Source organism: Lissotriton helveticus, chromosome 12, assembly GCF_964261635.1.
Source record: "Lissotriton helveticus chromosome 12, aLisHel1.1, whole genome shotgun sequence".
Classification (NCBI taxonomy): domain Eukaryota; kingdom Metazoa; phylum Chordata; class Amphibia; order Caudata; family Salamandridae; genus Lissotriton; species Lissotriton helveticus.
The window spans coordinates 792698573-792719613 of NC_136073.1; the positions used below are offsets into that span (position 1 = coordinate 792698573).

Genomic DNA, 21041 nt, shown 5'->3' on the forward strand with positions numbered 1-21041 from the left:
CATATCAATGTTTTTACAGTATTATTTTATACTATTGCTTTTAATGTATGCACTTTACTTAACTATAAGTATTGCAATAATATCGATCCATTTCTCTTGTATGAGAAAAGAGACTGATCAATAAATACCACCTTTTTATTGAACACGCCCGTCTCTTCCTTTTCTCTACATTCTGATGAGACTAAGAATGCACGTACTGACTGAGTAAAATAAATTGCCTTTTGTTCACACGACTCTCGAGATATACTCTTGATTAGGGGAGAGCAAAGTTGTCATGTTCTATGGTTGTCAGAAACTAAATCCCTTCTTGTCTAATCAGGGAAGTTAAGTCCTCCTTGAACATTCGAGAAAGTTTCTAGTGAACTCTGAGCTAAGCTGGCAAACCCAAAACTTTAAGTCTAGTATCGACAGTAGTAGACCTAGTTAACGTCTGGTCTAGGCCTTTACTGCTGTAGGTATTATTCCAATGCGCAGAGCCTATTGGGATGATAGGAACTACACTACAAATCCTTCTGCGACCTGAGCATGGAACTCTCCAACACTTGGCTTTTGAAAATTAACCTTACTCACTATTTACAAGAAGTATCTTAGGACCCATCTTTTCAAACAATTCCTTGATTAACATTTGCAACTTTAATTATTCTATCGTCCCATAGAAAAATCCCAATATCTCAATGACTGCTCTGAAAGATGCTGTCCCTAAATAGCTTACCCTTTGTAATCCTTATTTCACACTAAATTATATTGATAAATGTTGAGCCCTATCACCCCAGTGCCCTACTACTTCACGTTTTTATGTAAAGAACATGAAAATCTCATAGTCTTGGTGGGCTATAGAAATGCTTCATATGAAATAAATAAAATGGATAAATCTGGTAACCATTAAGTATCTGTTAATTTAGTGTTTAGCTGACAAAATCCCACAGCCCTCTAAAGTTCAGGAGGCTACCCTTTTTTTAGGTCTCGACTTAGACTCCTCCCAATGCATGTTGTCTACTGAAGCGTGACGCTTGGCCAGGCGCGCGCTTGGCCTCACACCCCATCCCCATATGCTCGTTCCCTCCCACTCGCTCGATCCCCCGCCCCCCCACCAGGCTCTTGAAGCGCGGCGATCTGCAGGTCATAAACAGGACCATCTGCTCTGCCTCTGCTCGTGTGTGTTATCTTTACTTCCAGCTTTAGGTTCCTGGCAGAATCATTACTAATAATAACCAGTGCTTTCTGGAAGATGCTCGATCAGCACACTATTTGTGTGGTTATTTTTTGTTTATTGAAACTTTTACTGGCTTTCCGCTAAGTAATTTAATTTTGTTTTTGTTGTTGTCGTCGCTCCTCGCCACTCCCCCTCCGTGTTCACAGTTCCTTCTGAAAGACCCGACGGCGCAGTTTCCAGCTGCTCGTGCTGGATATTTTTTTTTCCGTTCCTGCACCTGTAGTCATGTATTTTACATTTTATTGAAAAAGGCACTACCTGCGCCGAGAATCAAACCCAATTCCCCAGGTCCGTTATTCGGCAGCTGTAGCAGTTACGGCACAACCATTCGCTTGTTTTATAATATTGCGGCCCCTTCTGCCGGTTTGTATCTCCATACACATGCCTTTTTAAACTTGTTTTTATTGTTGCCGCATCATTTTACCAGCATTACCACAAAATACCGCTTTACCATAACGCACCTTCTGCTTGCTTCCTCCCTCCCTCCCTCCTACTCTCTAAAACCCATTCTACTTTCAATACCTATCTTCTCCTTGCTCTCAGTCCCCGGCACAGCCATTATCAAGCTGTCTCATGCCGTAAGTGTTAAAACAATAAAGCAAACTCGCCGTTCCTTCTCATTTTTAGCTCACATTTGCGATCTACTGCCAAAGCTAGCGACTTTGTTCAAAGTAGCGACGTTCACAAGTACAAACTGTAACCTCACTTACACACTCCAAGCCGCCACCCTAACCGACGCCACTTCCCTATAAACACTCAACAACACCGCTTATCCAACCGCCAAAACTAAAAACTCCACTGCGCATTAACGCAAGCCCCAAACCTCTGCACGCCACGCACTTACTCATAATGTTTTACCAAGGACTTACCGTTTAAACTGCTACTCCAATGCTGCTCAACTTCTCGCCCCTGCCCCAAATACGTGCACACGTACAAACAACAGCAGCTGTGCACTCGTATAACTCCGTTAGCAAAACTCAGGACATGTGCACGCGTGTATGGCACGCGGCTCATTAACACACACCCTTGTTCCTCGCACACGTACAGCAGCGTTAACCACTAAAAACACAAAAAAATATGTACCCATTTTGGGATACCTTTTAGATATATATATACACGTGTCATGCGCATGCCATCATCACACTTCCTGCTCGCTCGCTCCCTAGCTCTGTGCCATGTGTTATGGTTCAGCTACATAGCTGCCAAGGTGTCGGATTCCTATATGTGACATCTTAATTTCAGTGTAATTATCGGTGACATTTCAAGGACTATCAGTGACACTTTCTCGTAAGCAAACTCAAGCAGTGAAAATTGGGGAAACCTAAATATCAGAAATTAAACCCATGTGAACAACAAGGAACTCTAATACGAGTCACATCATAAGCCACAACCTGTATTACTTTTGCGGAGCACGTCTGCATTAATTACTCCTTATTTGAAATTCACATACTCCACAGACAAGGACTACACATTGGCTTTGTGCGTGCGAGCTTGCTTCTTTGCTTGCAAGTCTTGCAGCTCGTGGGGAACTTTTGGTAGGTAAACAACAAAACTTTACCTAAGAAACATCTTTGTTATTTTGATAAGTCGAACCTATCTCGTCCAGGGATGCCGGGCGCACATTAGTGTGTCTGTTATGTTAATTGCTGCCGTTCCTTTGTCTCTCTCCTAATGGGGACAATGCAGACAGGGAGGTCTTTTACAGTCTACTTGTCTTTCCGAGCTGTTGGGGGCGGGTAGGTCTCCTAGTGTCTCGTCGTTCTGTAGGCTCATCCACTCCCTGCCACGTTCGGAGAATCATTAGCCTGTTTGTGGGGACTGTTAATGATTTTACTTGGGCTTGGTGTGTGTCTTTTTAGGTCGAGCTATTATATAGCTCGAACATATTCCGACTTGAAAGTAAACCTCGCACACCACCTTCTCTTGAAGCGCGACGCTTTGCCAGCGCGCGCTTGGGCTCACTCACACCCCATATGCTCGTTCCCTCCCACTCGCTCACTCCCCTGCCCCCCCACCCCCATCCGACTTGTTTTTTTCACCGCTGTTGAACAGGCTCCTGCTGGTGTGGGCTGGCTGGTGCGACAGCTGCTGTTTATGCAGCAAATGTATCCTCTGCCCAACCCCCAGGGCTTCAGTCCGCTTCTGCTAGCTCTGGCTTAGCTGGTGTTAAGGCACAGTTGATTGAACACGTTAAATGTGATGCCCCCTTACTTCTGACGCCCGCTGCACCGGACAATCATGTAATCGGTCCCCTTTCTTCAGTCTTCGGCAACATTTGACTTTGTCAATGCTTTTCCTATGATACATTAAAGTAAATACTCTGGATTCAAAGTCAGCCACAGCTGTCAGCGTTGCTATGCATTTTATGCTCTTAAAAAACAACCTACATAACATCAACAGGCATTTAGTGAAAGGGGTGAGTCAGGATTCGCAGTTTGCGCATCTTCTTGTATTCTCTTTTGTGACCCTCCCGTGGTCTGCCACTTTGGTTGTCACTGACTAAAAATTAAGTTTGCCAATTAAAGAAGTTACTGTTATCCGAGCAGCACTCTGCATAGCTATTTTGTATGTGTGCTCGGGGTTCACAGAAGCAGTACAGCAAGCAGAGGGTGTAAACCTACATAATGTTTGGTTTTATTGGTCATGCATCGCCGGATACCGTGGGCTCAGAGTTAATTTTATTAGAACCTAATGAATCTGTTCTCCAACACTGATAAGTCAGTGCCTGGCAGGCGTCCTCGTAGTATTCTGGTGACATTTTTATTTTACAACGCCACAGCATTACTTAACGCCACAGCATTACTTAACGCCACAGCATTACTCAACACTACAGCATTACTCAGCACCACTGAACGCCACCGCATCACTCAACGCCACCGCACCACTCAATGCCACAGCATCACTCAGCACCACTCAACGCCACAGCACCACTCAATGCCACAGCATCACTCAGCACCACTCAATGCCACAGCACCACTCAATGCCACAGTACCACTCAGCACCACTCAACACCACAACATCCCTCAACACCACAGCACCCCTCAACGCCACAGCATCCCTCAACGCCACAGCATCCCTCAACGCCACAGCATCCCTCAACGCCACAGCATCCCTCAACGCATCGCCATCGTCCACAAGAACACCATCCGCATCACGACCAACTCCGACACCCTCACAACCGCCGAACACCTGCACTTCCAGATACACACCGACCCCAAGACCACCCTCAGAGGCACCCTCATCTACAGACCCCCGGGACCACGCACACAATTCAGCGAAGACATCGCCGACTTCATCAGCCCGCACGCCCTCCCCTCCTCTGACTACATCCTCCTAGGGGACATCAACCTTCACCTGGAGAACAACAACGACCGCAACACCATCACCCTGCTGGACAACCTCGCCACCCTCGGACTCACGCAACTGGTGACCACCCCCACCCACTACGCCGGCCACACACTTGACCCCGTCTTCTCCTCCAGCAAAGACATCTCCTTCAGCCACGCCACCGGACTCCACTGGACAGACCACTGCTGCGTCCACTTCAGCTTCAGAAGGACCACGCTCCACCACCACCCGCATCAGGTCCCTGCAGAAACTGGAACAAGATCACCACCGACCAGCTCGCCACATCCCTGAGCCAAAACCCTCCCGCCAGCTCAACGAACCCCAACCAAGCCGCCAACAGAATCACAAGGTGGATCAGCAACTGCGCAGACGACCTCGCCCCACTGAAACCCCCCGTCCGATCCAGCAACAAGAAAGCATCCTGGTTCACCGACGAACTCAAGAGCTCTAAGAAGAACTGCCGAGCCCTAGAGAAAGCCTGGCGCAGAGACCCAACAACAGACAACCTGACCACCCTCAAACACGCCACCCGAAAACACCACCAACTGATCCACACCACCAAGAAAACTGCATTCAAGAAACGACTAGACAACAACGCCGCAATCTACGCCACAGCACCCCTCTACGCCACAGCACCCCTCTATGCCACAGCACCCCTCTATGCCACAGCACCCCTCTACGCCACAGCACCCCTCTACGCCACAGCACCCCTCTACGCCACAGCACCCCTCTACGCCACAGCACCCCTCTACGCCACAGCACCCCTCTACGCCACAGCACCCCTCTACGCCACAGCACCCCTCTACGCACCCCTCTACGCACCCCTCTACGCACCCCTCTACGCACCCCTCTACGCACCCCTCTACGCACCACTCAGCACCACTCAGCACCACTCAGCACCACTCAGCACCACTCTACGCACCACTCTACGCACCAGCACCACTCAGCACCCCTCTACGCCACAGCACCCCTCTACGCCACAGCACCCCTCTACGCCACAGCACCCCTCTACGCACCCCTCTACGCACCCCTCTACGCACCCCTCTACGCACCCCTCTACGCACCCCTCTACGCACCCCTCTACGCACCCCTCTACGCACCCCTCTACGCACCACTCTACGCACCACTCTACGCACCACTCTACGCACCACTCAGCGCCTCAGCACGCACCACTCTATGCACCACTCTATGCACCACTCTATGCACCACTCTATGCACCACTCTACGCACCACTCTACGCCACAGCACCACTCTACGCCACAGCACCACTCTACGCCACAGCACCACTCTACGCCACAGCACCACTCTACGCCACAGCACCACTCCGCACCACTGAACGCCACATCATCACTCTGTGCAACCATTCAACAACTGGTACTAATATGTTCTCTCAATGTTTCAAGCTTTATTACAAATGTCACAAAAAGATGTTAATATTTCACTGCTGTTCTTGGATTTTCATCACAATAAAATACAATGAACATAATCTTCCCAAAAGTTATTTACAAAAGTTTAAGCTATTGTCATTTTTAAATTACAATAACTTTTATTTAAGTATTAATTATTTTAAAAAAAAGCCATTGTTATTTGTAATATTAATACATCTAAGTCATGTAAATACAACACATATTGCATTACAAATGCTATAGGTGTCACGTTTGCGAAAGTTAAAACTATTGGCATTGTAAATGACAAAGCTATTAATTTCGCTATTTTCAAAACCAACACATAAATAAAATATTGGTCATTTACAATACCAATAGCTCAAACTTTCCTAATGCGAGACCTATTGCATTGCAAATGCTTGTTAAGTTAATCTTTTAGAGAGCAAGCTCTGCAGGAACTGTGGTAAGTAGCTCTTGTTTTAGGGAAATTGTATTTTTATGTACATCTCTGCCTGAAAGTCTTTTGTGTTTTGCCCGAAAACAAATGCAGGATACATCCATTTGTGTGACAACAGTGACATCCAGTGGTATCAGTCATGAGGTGCAGCTCAGCATCTACAGAAACCATTGCAAGCGACTTAGGAACCCACATGAACTTCTGAAGACTAAAAGGAAGTTCCGAGGGCAAAGAATATGCAATACATTTTACACAGACTCTGCTTCAACGCTGAAGATTCAAGAGCATGCTTCCTATTAAAGCAATAGGTTTGGACTTGCTGCATAAGGCTAATTAAATGATATAAATGGGTTAACTGATGGCAAGTTGATGGATGTGGGCACGTTCAACATATCCACCTACGTGAATATGAAATGCAGACATATGAGATGGACATCTATAAAGATAGCCCATATACATATGAAGTCAAGTAGTTTATATTGTAAGCTTTGGAAACTCCGCAAACTCCCACAAAAACAAGGCCTAGCATTTGGAAAAAGCGGTCGGAACTGCAAGAGTTCAATAGTCGGTGAACAGACTAAACCTTCAGTCCAGCTTACCTGTTTCAGGGCAGAGGGCATGGTCTGCAGCCAGGCTCTGCTCAACCCTTTTGCCACCTGTCAGCAATTCACCTCTTTCTTTTGGATGGATTGCACCCAGGTAGATTTCCTTGGGACAGTTCTGGTCTCTTCTATAGAGGCCCTTACTTTGGCAGGGCGATAAGTGTACTGCCCTGAACCACCAGAATCAACACACACACACAAACTTTGGTAATTTTAAAAATAATTAGTGTTAACAAATGTAACATAAATTGTATGAATTAGACTGTTGCAAGGTCATGTAATATCCATGAATACCTCCGTTAACTTTCCTGAAAGACAGCATATCCCGCAGTGACTGGCTCCTTTCGCCGCTCCTCCCTATTTATGTGAAAACTTTTTATGTCCATATCATTTCTATGGCTATGTGGAGGAGCCCTTCTGATTTGGAAACCCATGTTGCAACATCAGCCAAACACAACTCTTTCAAATCAAGAATCGAGAAGTCTGGGTACCGGCTAATTTTAGAACCACGTTAATGTGCAACCAAAGTCTACCAAGATTGTTCTGCTGGAAAGCGTTTTACCTCTTAGCTGCTGAAATATAGAGGAGCTAGATAATCTAAAATTATCCTCAAGCAGCAGAGAACAAAGCACAAGGCACGTTTGAGCACACACAGTACAGTAGCTCGGCACCAATCCCCACCTCCTTGCATGACTTTCAACCTACGTGGCCTGCTCCATCACAGGGCCTGATTCTGTCCCCAACCTATTCACTACATCACCTTTTCTTATCGCACCAAACAGTAATTGTGGTTTGTAGCCTTTGTTTTAGCACCAGCTCATTTCCTCTCAATCTCTTCAGTACTACTTGAAGACATCAGATTGTCATATACATACATACATATATACACACAGACACACCCGTTCCACCCACCACCTTTTTGATCATTCACTTCCTTATAAAGTCTGTACTCTATTAGTACAGTTAGGGAGTGCCATCCTTCCCACAATTAAGCAAAAATGGGATCCTTATGTTTCACCTGGGTACTGTTTGTACAATCTTTGTAATTGTATGGCTTGGGCGTCTCTTTAAAAAAAGAAAAAAAAAAGTTTTATATAGCACGAACTAGCCCTGAGACATCTGATATCAGAGCGTTTTACATGAGCACCAGTAGTGTTACTTATGGACACATTCATTTTTGTTAGGCACGGGGAGATTGAGTGATTTGCTCAGAATCACAGGATGTTGAGGGTTCTTGCCGAGGCTCGAACCCGGTTCCCCAACTTCGAGGTAGACCCTGTTGTCGTAAAGCTACATCCTCTCTAAGAAGGAGGAGCATGAGTGACGCTCGAGGTAGTGTGCCCAGATAGGAGAAATCATTTTTATGGCCAGCTTCATAAGGCTTGGGAAATTGATCTTGCCTTCCGCATTAAACACTTTTAAAATAAATGTACCACCCCTTCTTAATCAGCCACCTCTTGATGCTGTCCTTTGGGAGCTAAGATTGCAGTAGAACAGTGAGAATCTGGGGCGCTCTCCTTTACATACAGGTCCCCAATCATAAATGCCCACAATCTGTTTCAGACTCTGAAAGAACGCTCAGAAAAGTACAGGGGTCCACCAGACAAAAGCGACTGGAGAGATAAAAGGATGGCCACTCATAGCCTGCTTGTTGCTGACCGGACCGGGACCTTTGGGCTGATTTAAATCCCTGCTGGGGCATTTTTGGCGGACTCCTGCAATCGCGGCCCCCGCTCCACGGGTGTGCCGCTGATCCCACCCACACCGCTGCGGGACTGCGAGGCAAGGACTGGACACACCTGCAGCCTCTTCCCACAGCGGCTACGCCCTCTTGCCTGGCTCTCCTATAACTTTTCGCGGCACCCGCTCTGCGGGTGCCACTCATAGCCTGCTTGTTGCTGACCGTGACCGGACCGGGACCTTTGGGCTGATTTAAATCCCTGCTGGGGCATTTTTGGCGGACTCCTGCAATCGCGGCCCCCGCTCCACGGGTGTGCCGCTGATCCCACTCACACCGCTGCGGGACTGCGAGGCAAGTACTGGACACACCTGTAGCGTCTTCCCGCAGCGGCTACGCCCTCTTGCCTGGCTCTCCTTTAACTTTTCGCTGCACCCGCTCCACGGGTGCCACTCATAGCCTGCTTGTTGCTGACCGTGACCGGACCGGGACCTTTGGGCTGATTTAAATCCCTGCTGGGGCATTTTTGGCGGACTCCTGCAATCTCGGCCCACCCACACCGCTGCGGGACTGCGAGGCAAGGACTGGACACACCTGCAGCCTCTTCCCGCAGCGGCTACGCCCCCCCCCCCTTGCTTGGGAAGTTTAAATTTAGTCTACTTATCCCGCGACGCGGGACGCGCGCGGGCTGGTGCCGGGCAAAGCCCGGGCAAAGGGCAGGCCGTCTGTGGCCGTCAGGGGCTGCAGAAGGCTGGGCTGGGCCTGCCCTCTAACATCTCGTACTGGACCTTATCCTGAACTCTGGACTTCGTGACAGTAAGCTGCTCCCTGCTTGACTCTGTCATCTGTCTATCACAGTTTCGGGGCTCATTACTTATTGTTAATTTAATTGACCACATTTGTTTAATTCACAAACTGATATTGATCTGAGGTTCGGGGATGTCAACATGTGTACCGAATTCCTTACCCTCTACTGTAGGGGTTTCTATACTTGGACCCCTAGATAAGTATTTTGCCAGGGCTACTCGAGAAATAGATAGAGATATTGCACTGGCTGAGAGACGTGCTGAGCGTCGTTTTTCCATCGAACTTCTCAAACACAAGTCCTCATCCCTGGCCCAGAAGGACGTAGCCACTTCACAACCAAATAACAACACGTTAGTAAATGCAGACGCAGAGCTATTTAGCACTGAAAGTATCCCCTTAATTTTCCAAGATAGATCCCCACCAATACCTATCATTGAGATAAATAATGATATTACTACGAATGAGCCACCTTCTATATCTAACTCCTTAATAGACTTAAACTCCCCAATAGAGTTAGACGTAGCTTTACAGTCTAATATAAATGTCTCATTTCCTTTATCTAAATCACCAGTAGAGGCGGTAGTAGTCTCGGAGATACATTCGCCGATAGCAGTTAGCGTACCAAAAGAAAAGACACAAACCAAGAGGCATCGGGGAGCTCAACGTTCACCACCCAAAAAAAGGAGGAAGAAGGGAGGGGATAGAAAAGGGGGTAAATGCTTAAATATATCTTTACCATCTGTGGAATTAACGAAAAAGGCAGCTAAGGAATTAGTGAAGGACGCACCAACAGGGCTCACAGCAACAACAAGTTCGCTTCCAGAAGCCTTGTCTCTAAAAGGGATAATGGAGGCTATGGCATGCCTTCTAAAATCTCTTTTGTTGCCGCTTACAGAGAGAGTCAAAAGGCTGGGGGAAAAAATGGATTGTATATTGGCAGCTTCTAATTTAAATGAAGCCCCAAAACAAACCAAACCTCAGGTAAATGGGCCAATAATTAAACATCCATTACAGAGAACAATTAGGCCCCAAGTGGACAACCCCATACCTAAACCAGCGACTCCTCACACTAATCCTCCTAGACCGGTGGCCCCTCAAGATCTATATAGAGAGAAGGCTAAATTAGGTCCCCCGAAACTCCCTTCCACTAAAAATTTTCCTTTAACCAAGGTACCCAAAACGAACATAGTAAAATCAAGTAGCAGAAATTACGTAGATTTACCTCCAGAAGCATCCAACTACGTCATTATTCTGACTGGAGTTCCGGCTGTGCCAGAAGGAATCTCAGAATCCTATATTAGTCTTAAAAACAAAATTATTTATTGGCTACGAAATAACAGACCTCTCCCACCACATTTAAATGGAGATATAATATCTGTAAGACGGTGTAACTGGGTGGGTCCTCGACCTAAAGATATTGAGGGGGATGTGGTGATAGTTAACTTTAGGGATCACAGAGTTATAACGCACATCAGTGATTGGTTTCCAGGGAGAAGTGAGGGACGTGTATCATTCGTAACCTGAGCTATTTTTATCCTGAAGCTCTGATGACGCCTCTCAATTATCCACCAACACTGGGTCGTTATGATCCTCCGCAATTTCCCTATCGTAACTCTCACCCTACTGTCTCAAGAAAGCAAACAAACAGTTTTCCCCCTTTTTTCCCACCCCAACGTCCAAATAGGTTCTTCCTTCCTCCTGGTAACAGTTATCACCCCATAAATCCAAATGCGTATTGGAATAGTCCACTATACAATCTATTTGATCCCCTCTCTGGTTTAGATGAAAATGAATGACTCGTTTCATCCGCTCTCCAAGTAGGAAGCACTCATGAGTACGCGAGCAATTGTAAAACATCAAAGGAACTCTTTATTGTTACTCCTATTCCCACTAGTAGACCACCTGAGCCCCTACAAGTCACGACGGGGGATTACTGTCCTTCACAATTAGATCTGAATGTGAGCTTAGGGGTTGGCCCTGAGCTCTCGAATTCTACTAAAATGGGAAATATCGTGTTAAATTCATCTCACTATGAAGAGAAAAATGATTGCTCTGCAGGGTGTAACTTATCACATAATAGTTCTGCTAGCACAATCACATCTGTTGAGCTTTTTCCTGGAAAATTTCCTACCCCGTCTGCTAACCAATTAGAAATTAACTTAGTGGGGGATGCTGGGAACCATGACACTGTATTATCTCCTAAATCATGTTCTACTGTCTATGGGGGGAAAAAAGGGGTTGTGTCCAAGTATCCCACACACATACCTGTTTCTTTCCCCAACTTGGTTCTTAATTGGAATGTGGCAGGCCTTGCAACTAAAATTGGTTTCCAATCATGGTTGGATTTAGTGAATAGTTATACCATCCTATGTTTCCAGGAAACATGGGCATTAAATCCTGTCCATCTTCTTGGGTTTCAGACCTTCCATTCACCAGCTCTAGTAAGTAATCAGGGAAGAAACAGGGGTGGTTTATGCGTCTATGTTAGTATCTCTAGTGGACTTACTGTGTTGAAATACATTCCTACGGAATTTTACCAGGTTGTTGTGATTGGATGGGGTAACTCACTTAATCTGATCCTAGTGAATTTTTATAATAATGTGGCCTCAGAAAATTTGAAACGAATTTTAAATGAACTAAGTCACACAATTGTCACACTAAAAGAATCTATAGGCAGGGAGTGTGTCCTCGCTTGGCTGGGTGATTTCAATTGTAATATTTGCCAGTATGGCCCGAAGGGAATTTGTGGTCTTGGGTCCCCTCTGGATGACACTCCGAACCATTTTACCCACTCCAAAACAGGGGATATCTTAAATAATTTTTTCTTTTATTTTAACTTGTCTTACATAAACGATTTATGCTCACCACCCATACCTTTTCATCCAACTTTTCATGGGAGAGGTTCTAATACCGTGATAGATTTCACGCTTTTTTCTAAAACACATGCTTATTTACTCTCATCATGGAAAACGTTGGATGATATTTATGGCGACCATTATGCAATAGCATTTAATATTAATAATTCCTCACCTAAGCAGGCACTTAGGGAAAATTCTATCATCTATCAGCAACCTATTTCCCTTGGGCGTACCAACGGTTACACCCTCAAATGGGATAAGGTTGATCCCGCGGTGCTCCTCGACAATTTATTTACTGCAAGAAAGGAAGAGATTGACACTTGTTTATCTCCCTCAGAACCTCCTTTAAAAATCTTGGATTCCTTTCTAAAGATACAAGAGTCGTTAAAACTTCTACTCTCCCGCCAGTTCAAAACAGGACCTCATAAACCCAAAGGGTGGTTTGATAAGAACTGTACATCTGCTCTAAAATCCCTAAAAAAGGCCCTACATGCCACGCCTAGATCCCCAGGTGAGATCCGCCAGGTCAGACACCAGTACCGCTGTGCGATTAAGATTAGGGAGAAAACCCTGAAACACGAGGCTTGGCAAGCTTTAATTTTTTCTTCTGAAAACAGAGATCCAACTGCCTTTTGGAAGGCCGTAAATGCCCCCTTTGTCCGGGGGAAAAAAACCCGAGATGATCGATATAGCAATAAATGGGGATACCTGGGTGGCCCATTTTCAAAATTTGAATGGTAACTCAGTCCCCTCTCAGCTATCTCTCCCGGCTCTTACTTCATCCTGTAATAACATTGGATCCTGTCCGGGAACCCTCCCGTGGGATATTGTTTTCACTTGCGAGGAGGTCACTCTGGCCATTAGAGAAAGTCCATCAGGCAAGGCACCGGGCCCGGACGCGATACCAATTGACGTTTTTAAAGCTGAAATCGATCTCTGGGCCCCTTTATTAACCATCGTGCGGAATGGTGCTAACACCCATGGACTTATAGCAACGTGGTCTGAAGCGATAGTAGTCCCTATATTTAAAAAGGGGCACAGACATGATCCATCTTGCTATCGTCCAATTTCCCTCCTCGATGCCCTAATGAAGGTAGCTGGCCGTATCATCTTAAAGCGTGTGCAACAATGGATTGAGGATGCCAATATCCTATCGATTTTGCAGTATGGATTTCGCCCTGGCATGGGTACGGTTGAGCAGAGTCTAAATTTATATTTTTTAATTTCTAAGTACACCGAAGCTAAGAAAGGGAACCTTTTTATTACTTTTATTGATTTGAGCTCAGCTTTTGATTGTGTTGATCACAATCAGTTATGGTCCACACTAGAGGACCTGGGTTTGGACCTTTCAATCCTTAATTTCATCAAGGAAATCTACAGGGATGCAGGGGCAAGGGTGCGCTTTGGACAACGAGGGGAGTGTTCGTCAAGATTTTCCATCAAGAGGGGGGTGAGACAGGGGTGCATTTTAGCCCCCCTACTCTTCTCCCTCTACATAAACGCGATTGGCGACCACCTTAAGAGCTCCCAAAATGATTACCCCTTAGCCCAGGGCCACCCTGTCCCCATCCTTTTGTATGCGGACGACGCCGCTATTATGTCCCAAACCAGGCTGGGCCTACAAAGGGCTGTCTCAAAGTTTACACTTTTTATGAGGGAAAAGGGACTTAAGGTTAATATATCAAAAACCTTTTCCATGTCTGGCCGACAAGGAACAAAGAAAATACCTTGTCCCATTTTTATAGAGGGTAGAAAGATAGAGACTATAGATCAATTTCCCTATCTTGGGATCTCTTTTTACAGGAAGTGTTCCTGGCATACAGCAATTAAAGCCAGAAGGTTAGCGTTCTCTAGGGCGATCGGAGCTTTGCAGAATTTTGCGGCTAAAATTGGGGGTAGACCCGTTAAGGAGTTGATTGTAATATACAAGGCGAAATGTGTAGCTACGGCCACCTACGGTTCTGGTATCTGGGGGATTGATACCTCAATTTCAATTCAACAAACCGAAAATTGCTTTCTCAGATACCTCCTGGGGGTCCCCAAATCGACAGCTAGTTATTTTGTACACATTGAACTGGTTCTCCCCTATATCTCCGATATAATAATGACAGAGCCCATCTTGTTATGGCATAAGTTGTGGCTAACCCCAGAGACAGTCTTTAATCGTAATATAATATCGGATGCCTACACCGTGATGGTGTAAAGCAAATTAAATGGCTGTCTTTTGTGGAAAATATGTTGACCGAGATTGGCCACCCTGAGTTTTTTAAGAATCCATCTAGTATGGAAATAATGCCAAGGAAAGTGCTACGTAAATTGGCTATGGACCACCTAGCGAATAAAAGATGGTCCACTGAAAAACGTAAAAAATCAGAGTTAGCCTACCAACAAATTACAACGGAACAGGGCCTGCAATTGTACCTTGCCAGTGACACTAACTGTTATACCAGAATTCTTCTTGCAAGGTTTAGATTGGGATCTTTTTATCGTTTAATTACTTTCCCAGTCTGTAATGACTGGTCGAGAGAAATGTCGCCCTGCCCCTGTGATGATCTCGCCCCTCAATCCAATTTGCATTGTATTTTATTCTGTAAGTTTTATCAGGTTCCAAGAAAGATCCTACTTAAACCAATTCTCAAGGAGTGGGGCTTCCGGTCTTGTAGAAATGCTCTTCTTAGACTACAACGGCTGGAAACAATGGAAGTGGCCCACACTCTAGCCAAATTTTTGAAACTTTTGGTAAAGTTTAGGAACTCGATGTAAAGTATCAAATGTATATATGAACTTTAGAAATTTTTTAAATGTATAATATTTTAAAGATCATATTATTCGTAAATCTAACCTTGTTTTCATAAAAATGTACTTGTCACTTTTTGATAATACCCCTGTTTTCTCTAAAATGTTTGTTCCTTCTAAAATGGAAACGCACCGGCATTTTGTGACTTATATCTGTTTTTAGCCATGTATGCTTTTCAACAAATGTATGCTTTTATGATACTACAAGTGTATATCGAAATAAAGCTTTTTGAATTTGATACAAGGATGGTCCACAGAGAGCTGGCTATCTCCTCGCGGTGAGTCTTTATCCAAATTAAATGCTTACATGCCTCCTACTTTATCCCTTGAGCCTTGTGGAAAACTGGGCAACTTTCTGCCCACAAATGTTTCAGATGTGATGACATGGAGTATTTTTTTCCCCCACAGGCCATTGGAATTTTTATAGTACCATACTGGTCTGCAAGACTTCCCCCGTCTAATACATTGTAGATCCATTGCCCCTTCCCTCGCCATCTGAGGATTCTTAGTGACCAAGGGCAAAGATGGGTGATCACAAACTGGTGATCTGAGAACCTTGATCTCTAAAAAAGGACATTGTTGTTCCGTGGCAGCCTGGTAGAGGCCTATGAATGATTACGCTAAAATGTGGTAACACATTTACAAGGCCAGAGGATGCCCGCAGAAGCCTAGTCAAATATGGGGAAGATGGTGGAAATAATTTGGCATATGGATCATTGATAGATATTATAGTGTTATATTGACTGTCCTGATGAAATACTCTATCTACTCTGATTGCACGGTGTATCAGTTTGTTTATTAATTTGTTGCAAAACACTACAATTTGTATTATTAAAATTTAAATGCAGTGTAGACAGGACATGTCTAGGCAACCCCTTGAGGAAGCTTTAATGTGTGCTTTCCTCACAATCTAAAGTAAGCCATGCATAGGAGAGTCACTGGTAGGACTGTTCATTTGATGCAAGTCTTGAAAGGTTCCAATAACTCAAGCTAAGTTGTTTGTAACCTCTGTGATCCTCGCCGTGTTGGACGACCTCAGATGTAATGCTGACAGAGGACGCCCTCAGGCATTGGTCCTATTGGATTTGTCGGCGGCATTCGACACGGTGGATCATAACATCTTACTCCACCGTGTCGAGGCCGCCGGAGTCGGCAGGCTCGCCCTGTCCTGGGTTAAGTCCTTCTTAGAGGGTAGATCCCAAGCAGTTAGTTTGGGTCCCTTCAGTGCCACCAGTGCACCATCACCCTGTGGGGTTCCCCAGGGCTCTTCTCTGCCCCCCCTCCTTTTTAATTTGTATCTTCAGCCTCTTATTCACTCCTTGGGTAGCTGGGACGTCACCGTATTCAATTACGCTGACGACGTACAAATTATTTTTCCCCTCTCCTCCCCTGATGCCGTCACCAACTTTAAGGCGGTCATGATACACATCCAGCATTGGATGAACCAAAATCAATTAAAGCTCAATCCTGGGAAAACTGAGCTCCTCCTCCCTGGGAGAAGCGCTTCCCACTGGGGTCCCCAGTATTGGCCATCTGAGCTTGGTCCGTCTCCTGCTGGCTGTGTAAAGAGCCTCGGTGTCATTATCGACTCTGAGCTCACTCTCAAGGCCCAGGTGAGCGCCGTAACATCTTCCTGCATGTTCCAGCTACACAGGATACGGAAAGCGGCCCACCTCTTGACACCTAAAGCTTTGCTACAAGTTCTAATAGCATTGGTGATGTCCCGCCTGGATTTTTCCAATTCCTTGTATCTTGGCCTCTCCAAATCCCTGTTGTCTAGGCTACAGATCGTTCAAAACCAGGCTGCCAGACTGGCATTTAAAATCCCCAGATGGCAGTCGGCCAAACCTTTATTACATCAACTACATTGGCTTCCAGTCAGTGAAAGAATAGCCTTTAAGGTTGGCTGCCTGGTCTTCAAAGCCTTGACTGGCCCCTCTCCTGGTTTTTTGAAGTCCTTGGTTACCCCCTACTGCCCTTCCCGTACTCTGAGGTCCACTCACCTTCAGCTTCTAGTCACTCCCCGGTTTAAACTTATCAAATTAGGCGGCCGTAGCTTCTCTCATCTAGCTCCCAAATTATGGAATTCTTTTCCACTCCCACTCAAGACCTCACACTCCCTCTTATCATTTAGGAAATCTTTAAAAACTTTGCTTTTCTCACACTCCCAGTAAAACCCCTCTTGTACAGTCTCAGTTCTCTATCAGCGCCAGGAAACTCATGGTGACAGTGCGCTCAACAAATGCCCATTAACATAACATTTATTGGCAAAAAATACTATGTACGGTGTATGTATTGAGCCCATCTGCAGTTCAAGACAAAGTTCAAAATGGCTAAATCTGATACAGTTTACAACTCCCGGTATTTTAAACTATTTTAGTCTGCTTTGTCCGGCTTTGAATCTAAACATTGCTCATACAATGATTTTATTCCAACCAAAGGACTGATTACATCAGAGACGAGGAATGCATTCCAAGAAATCGTATTGACTGCTTGATGGTTATGGATGATTGGACCGGTCTTAAACCCAGGCATGCCGCCCTGTAACATTTACAAGAGTGAGCGGTTTGCATCCTGATTTCAGATTTGATAGTGCTGAGCAAAAACTCACCCACGCATCTGCCTATCTCGCCTTGAGAGGCTCTTCTCTTTGCAGATGCTAGAGAAATTTTTTATTGTACAATAAAAACATTTCTAGACTCGACCAAAATTTGAAGCTAAAGTATACTGCTAAAATTTTCTAACCTGAGACCCATTTTCTAATACCCTTAATCTAGTCTCTCAGTTATTGTATCTTTTGATATCTGTATTATGATTTTTGTGTTTAGAAATCTGAGAAGTTAACATTTCATAATAATTTATTGGGGGGCCATAATTTGATTTCTTTATTTCTCATTTTTTATGGCGCACCTTTTATATATTGACATGTACTTCTTAATAATAATTCATACAAATAATACCCTTAATCTGGAGAATTCGGGTGGGAGAGGTTCGGCTTGATATTGAAGAATGCAAATACAAGTTTAGTTCCTTGCTCACCGTTTCCTCTTTATATTCTCTCGGATTTCTAGGTAAATGAGAGGATCTAGCATGGCGTGCTCTTTTCAAATGTTTCCGAAGATATGTGGTGAAGAAACTTTCCTTAAGTTTACCTTGAAAGGGGAAACGCTTTGAGAAGGTCTCTGTGTTTCTTTGTGGCTGGAATACATCAAGTGGAAGGAGAAAAGTGTATTAAGTGCCAAACAGATATGCGTTATCTCATTAGATCCATATAAGTACAGTAGGCTTTATTCAGAAGAAAGTCCTGCTTATTCAGTAGTTCATTGGTAGTGTTGGCTTTCTGGAGACATGGCATTCGAATGACGAAAATTTGCAGGTTTTCCACATGTTCGACTCTTCACGCTCACTTTAAACAATCGTGCAGAATAATTAAAAATGGCATTTTCTTAATTTCAGAAGAAACCTTAGGACTGTTGGTCACTTGGAGATTTCTACTAAAACATTTCATTTGAAGTAATCTATCAGTGAGTACTAGATTTATACGAGTAACAAATTCATTTTTTTCCTTTTTTTTTTTTTGGGGATATGGCATCCAGGGACTGTTATAATAACTATTCTAGTGGTTAACGTATTTGTTATTAGCGGTGGCAAAGACAGAAGGTCTGGCCTACGAAAATTGGTGTAATGGCTACACTTTTCAAATATTTTTACAGGAAGCGTATGCCACAAAATAAAACGAAGAAAACCAAACACCACTTAAAAAACTTTACATTAAAAAAAATAACTCTTGCATATAACTTTATTATAACTATTTGGGTGCTTCCTAGCAGGCAGCTGTACTTGGAATAGGTATAGACATCGTATTTTTTAGTTGTGATGCACATCACAGGAAAATATGCATTTCATTGGCTCATAGGTATTATACTTGGCTTTGAATTACAGTAGACTGAAGACCTAGTTTAAATACAAAATTATCACTAAAACAGCAAACCTAAGGATAAATGAGTAAAGTAAAAAAGCAGTGGCAATGATTAGACCCACCAACCGTGGCACTCCAGCGCACATGTGAACAATAAAAATAGAACTAATAACAGGCAAAAGAGAAAGTGGCGAATTGGACTGACTAATCTCTCTATGCTTCACGTTGAGGTGGGCACAAACCACAAGTAGGTGTTGGTTGACAAACGATCTCCGGCCCTGCCCCTGTGATTCCACTCCCTCCCCCCCCCCCCCAAACTACGATCCATGTCATTTTATTCTGTACATTTTATTGTATTGAAAGGCGGATGTTTTTAGTTCCCATTTTAAAGAGATCTGGATTATGTCAATGTCGCCTGGCATTACTGTCTTTACAGCTGCTAGTCAATGAAAACAGTGTTCTAAGAATCTTAGCCTTTTTGAAAAAAGTGCTTTATCAAAGGAAACTTATGGTCACTTGAATGCTCACTTTGCACAGTAACGATGGTTACAATCTTATGATTTTATGATTGTCATTCCGTAATTTTTTTATGTAATTACTCGTAATGTTTTTAATATAGTGTTTCTTATGAAATTGTCTTTGTATGTTATATTTGTGTACTTTTATGATTGCTTTTTAACAATCGAATAAAGCTTTTCTTGAACTTGAACTTGACAAACCAGTGGATAAAGAGGGTTAACGAAAATCCCTTTGATGTATGCATATATACATGCATTTTTTTAATTTGCTTTTCATTCATTGCAAGAGGCTGGTGTAACAACTAAAGCTGGTTCTAGGCCAGAATTAAAATGCATCTTTTTCTGATACACATTTCTTTTTTTTTCTTGTAGGAAGTTTAGTTACTGTTGGTGGTGATAATACCTTGTACTGGGCAATTGCTGTACCAGGTAGGCTGATATATTTTGCTTTTAAATGTCTTTGTTTACTAGTCATTTTGTATATATATTCCTACAGTAAAAAGGATCAAGCATTTGTATTTAACAAAAAGAACCACAATACAACTCATTTTCAATTCAAGTCGGAATGTTCAGGTCCTTCGACTTTAGACAGTATTTCATAGTGACAGTGGGGTCGTTCACAAACCAAAGGTGCCATGTCTAGTGGCAGCTTCTTCATCCTTACCAGCGTCACTGTAGTGCCCAGGGCAGTTGTTTCATCAGTTGCCAGCTTTCCTCCCCATGGGCCTGGCAGATACAGGCATTGGAGGTCACAGGCGTAGCTGCAGGCCTTTGCCAGCGATTCCTCCATTAGGGTGACCAATTTTAAAATAAAGCTGGGATTAGGGTCTTGCTCTACTGAGAAGATGATATAACTCCAGGGTAGCTTAGGTAGTATTTATTAAGATTGTAAGATCAAGAGTAGAAGTACAGGGAGCCTCACCAGGAGCAGAGTTCCTGCTGCTCTACCCATACACCAATTGACTCTCTCACCCATCTAACATTCCACTGCATCACCTCATACCAACATTCCACACCACACTCACACTGGCTGAGCAGCAAGTATAACTGGTCTATAATGTCAAATATCTGGGAGAAGTTATTCTTTCAAGTCTGAAATAATTATCTTTGAAAAATGGAGGAGGCTGTAGGGCAACTCGAGGAATATGGACTGCCTAGTCGGGAAGCAATATTGTGACAAATTCTTGTCAACTTATGGGTGGCTTTAATTACCGCATACTTTCCACTGTAGGTAGCATAGAGCATTCATGTCCAACAAGCTTTCATCTGAGAGTCTAGTGATACTGCTCAAGTTCTGGGAGGCCAAACCGTCCTTCAAAAGAGATTGTCTTGCATGACCAGCTAATTGCGGTTTCCAAACACTGAAAACATGACTTGTAAATCAGTGAGGACTTGTTTGTCGACGTAAATTAGAATAGCTTCATAAAAAATTGATTGTAGGCCAAACGGTCATCTTATTA

At 44.1% G+C, this 21041-nt stretch overlaps 1 protein-coding gene across 1 annotated transcript in view; it reads left to right on the plus strand.

Annotated features, from left to right (window-relative positions):
• The window catches only part of CD320 (CD320 molecule), a 90324-nt gene that overhangs the window by 36028 nt on the left and 33255 nt on the right, over positions 1 to 21041 (plus strand). Inside the window, exon 4 of the mRNA XM_078671611.1 lies at positions 19954 to 20010. Within this exon, the coding sequence (XP_078527737.1) occupies positions 19954 to 20010 (57 nt within the window). The remainder of the gene's footprint in view (positions 1 to 19953; positions 20011 to 21041) is intronic.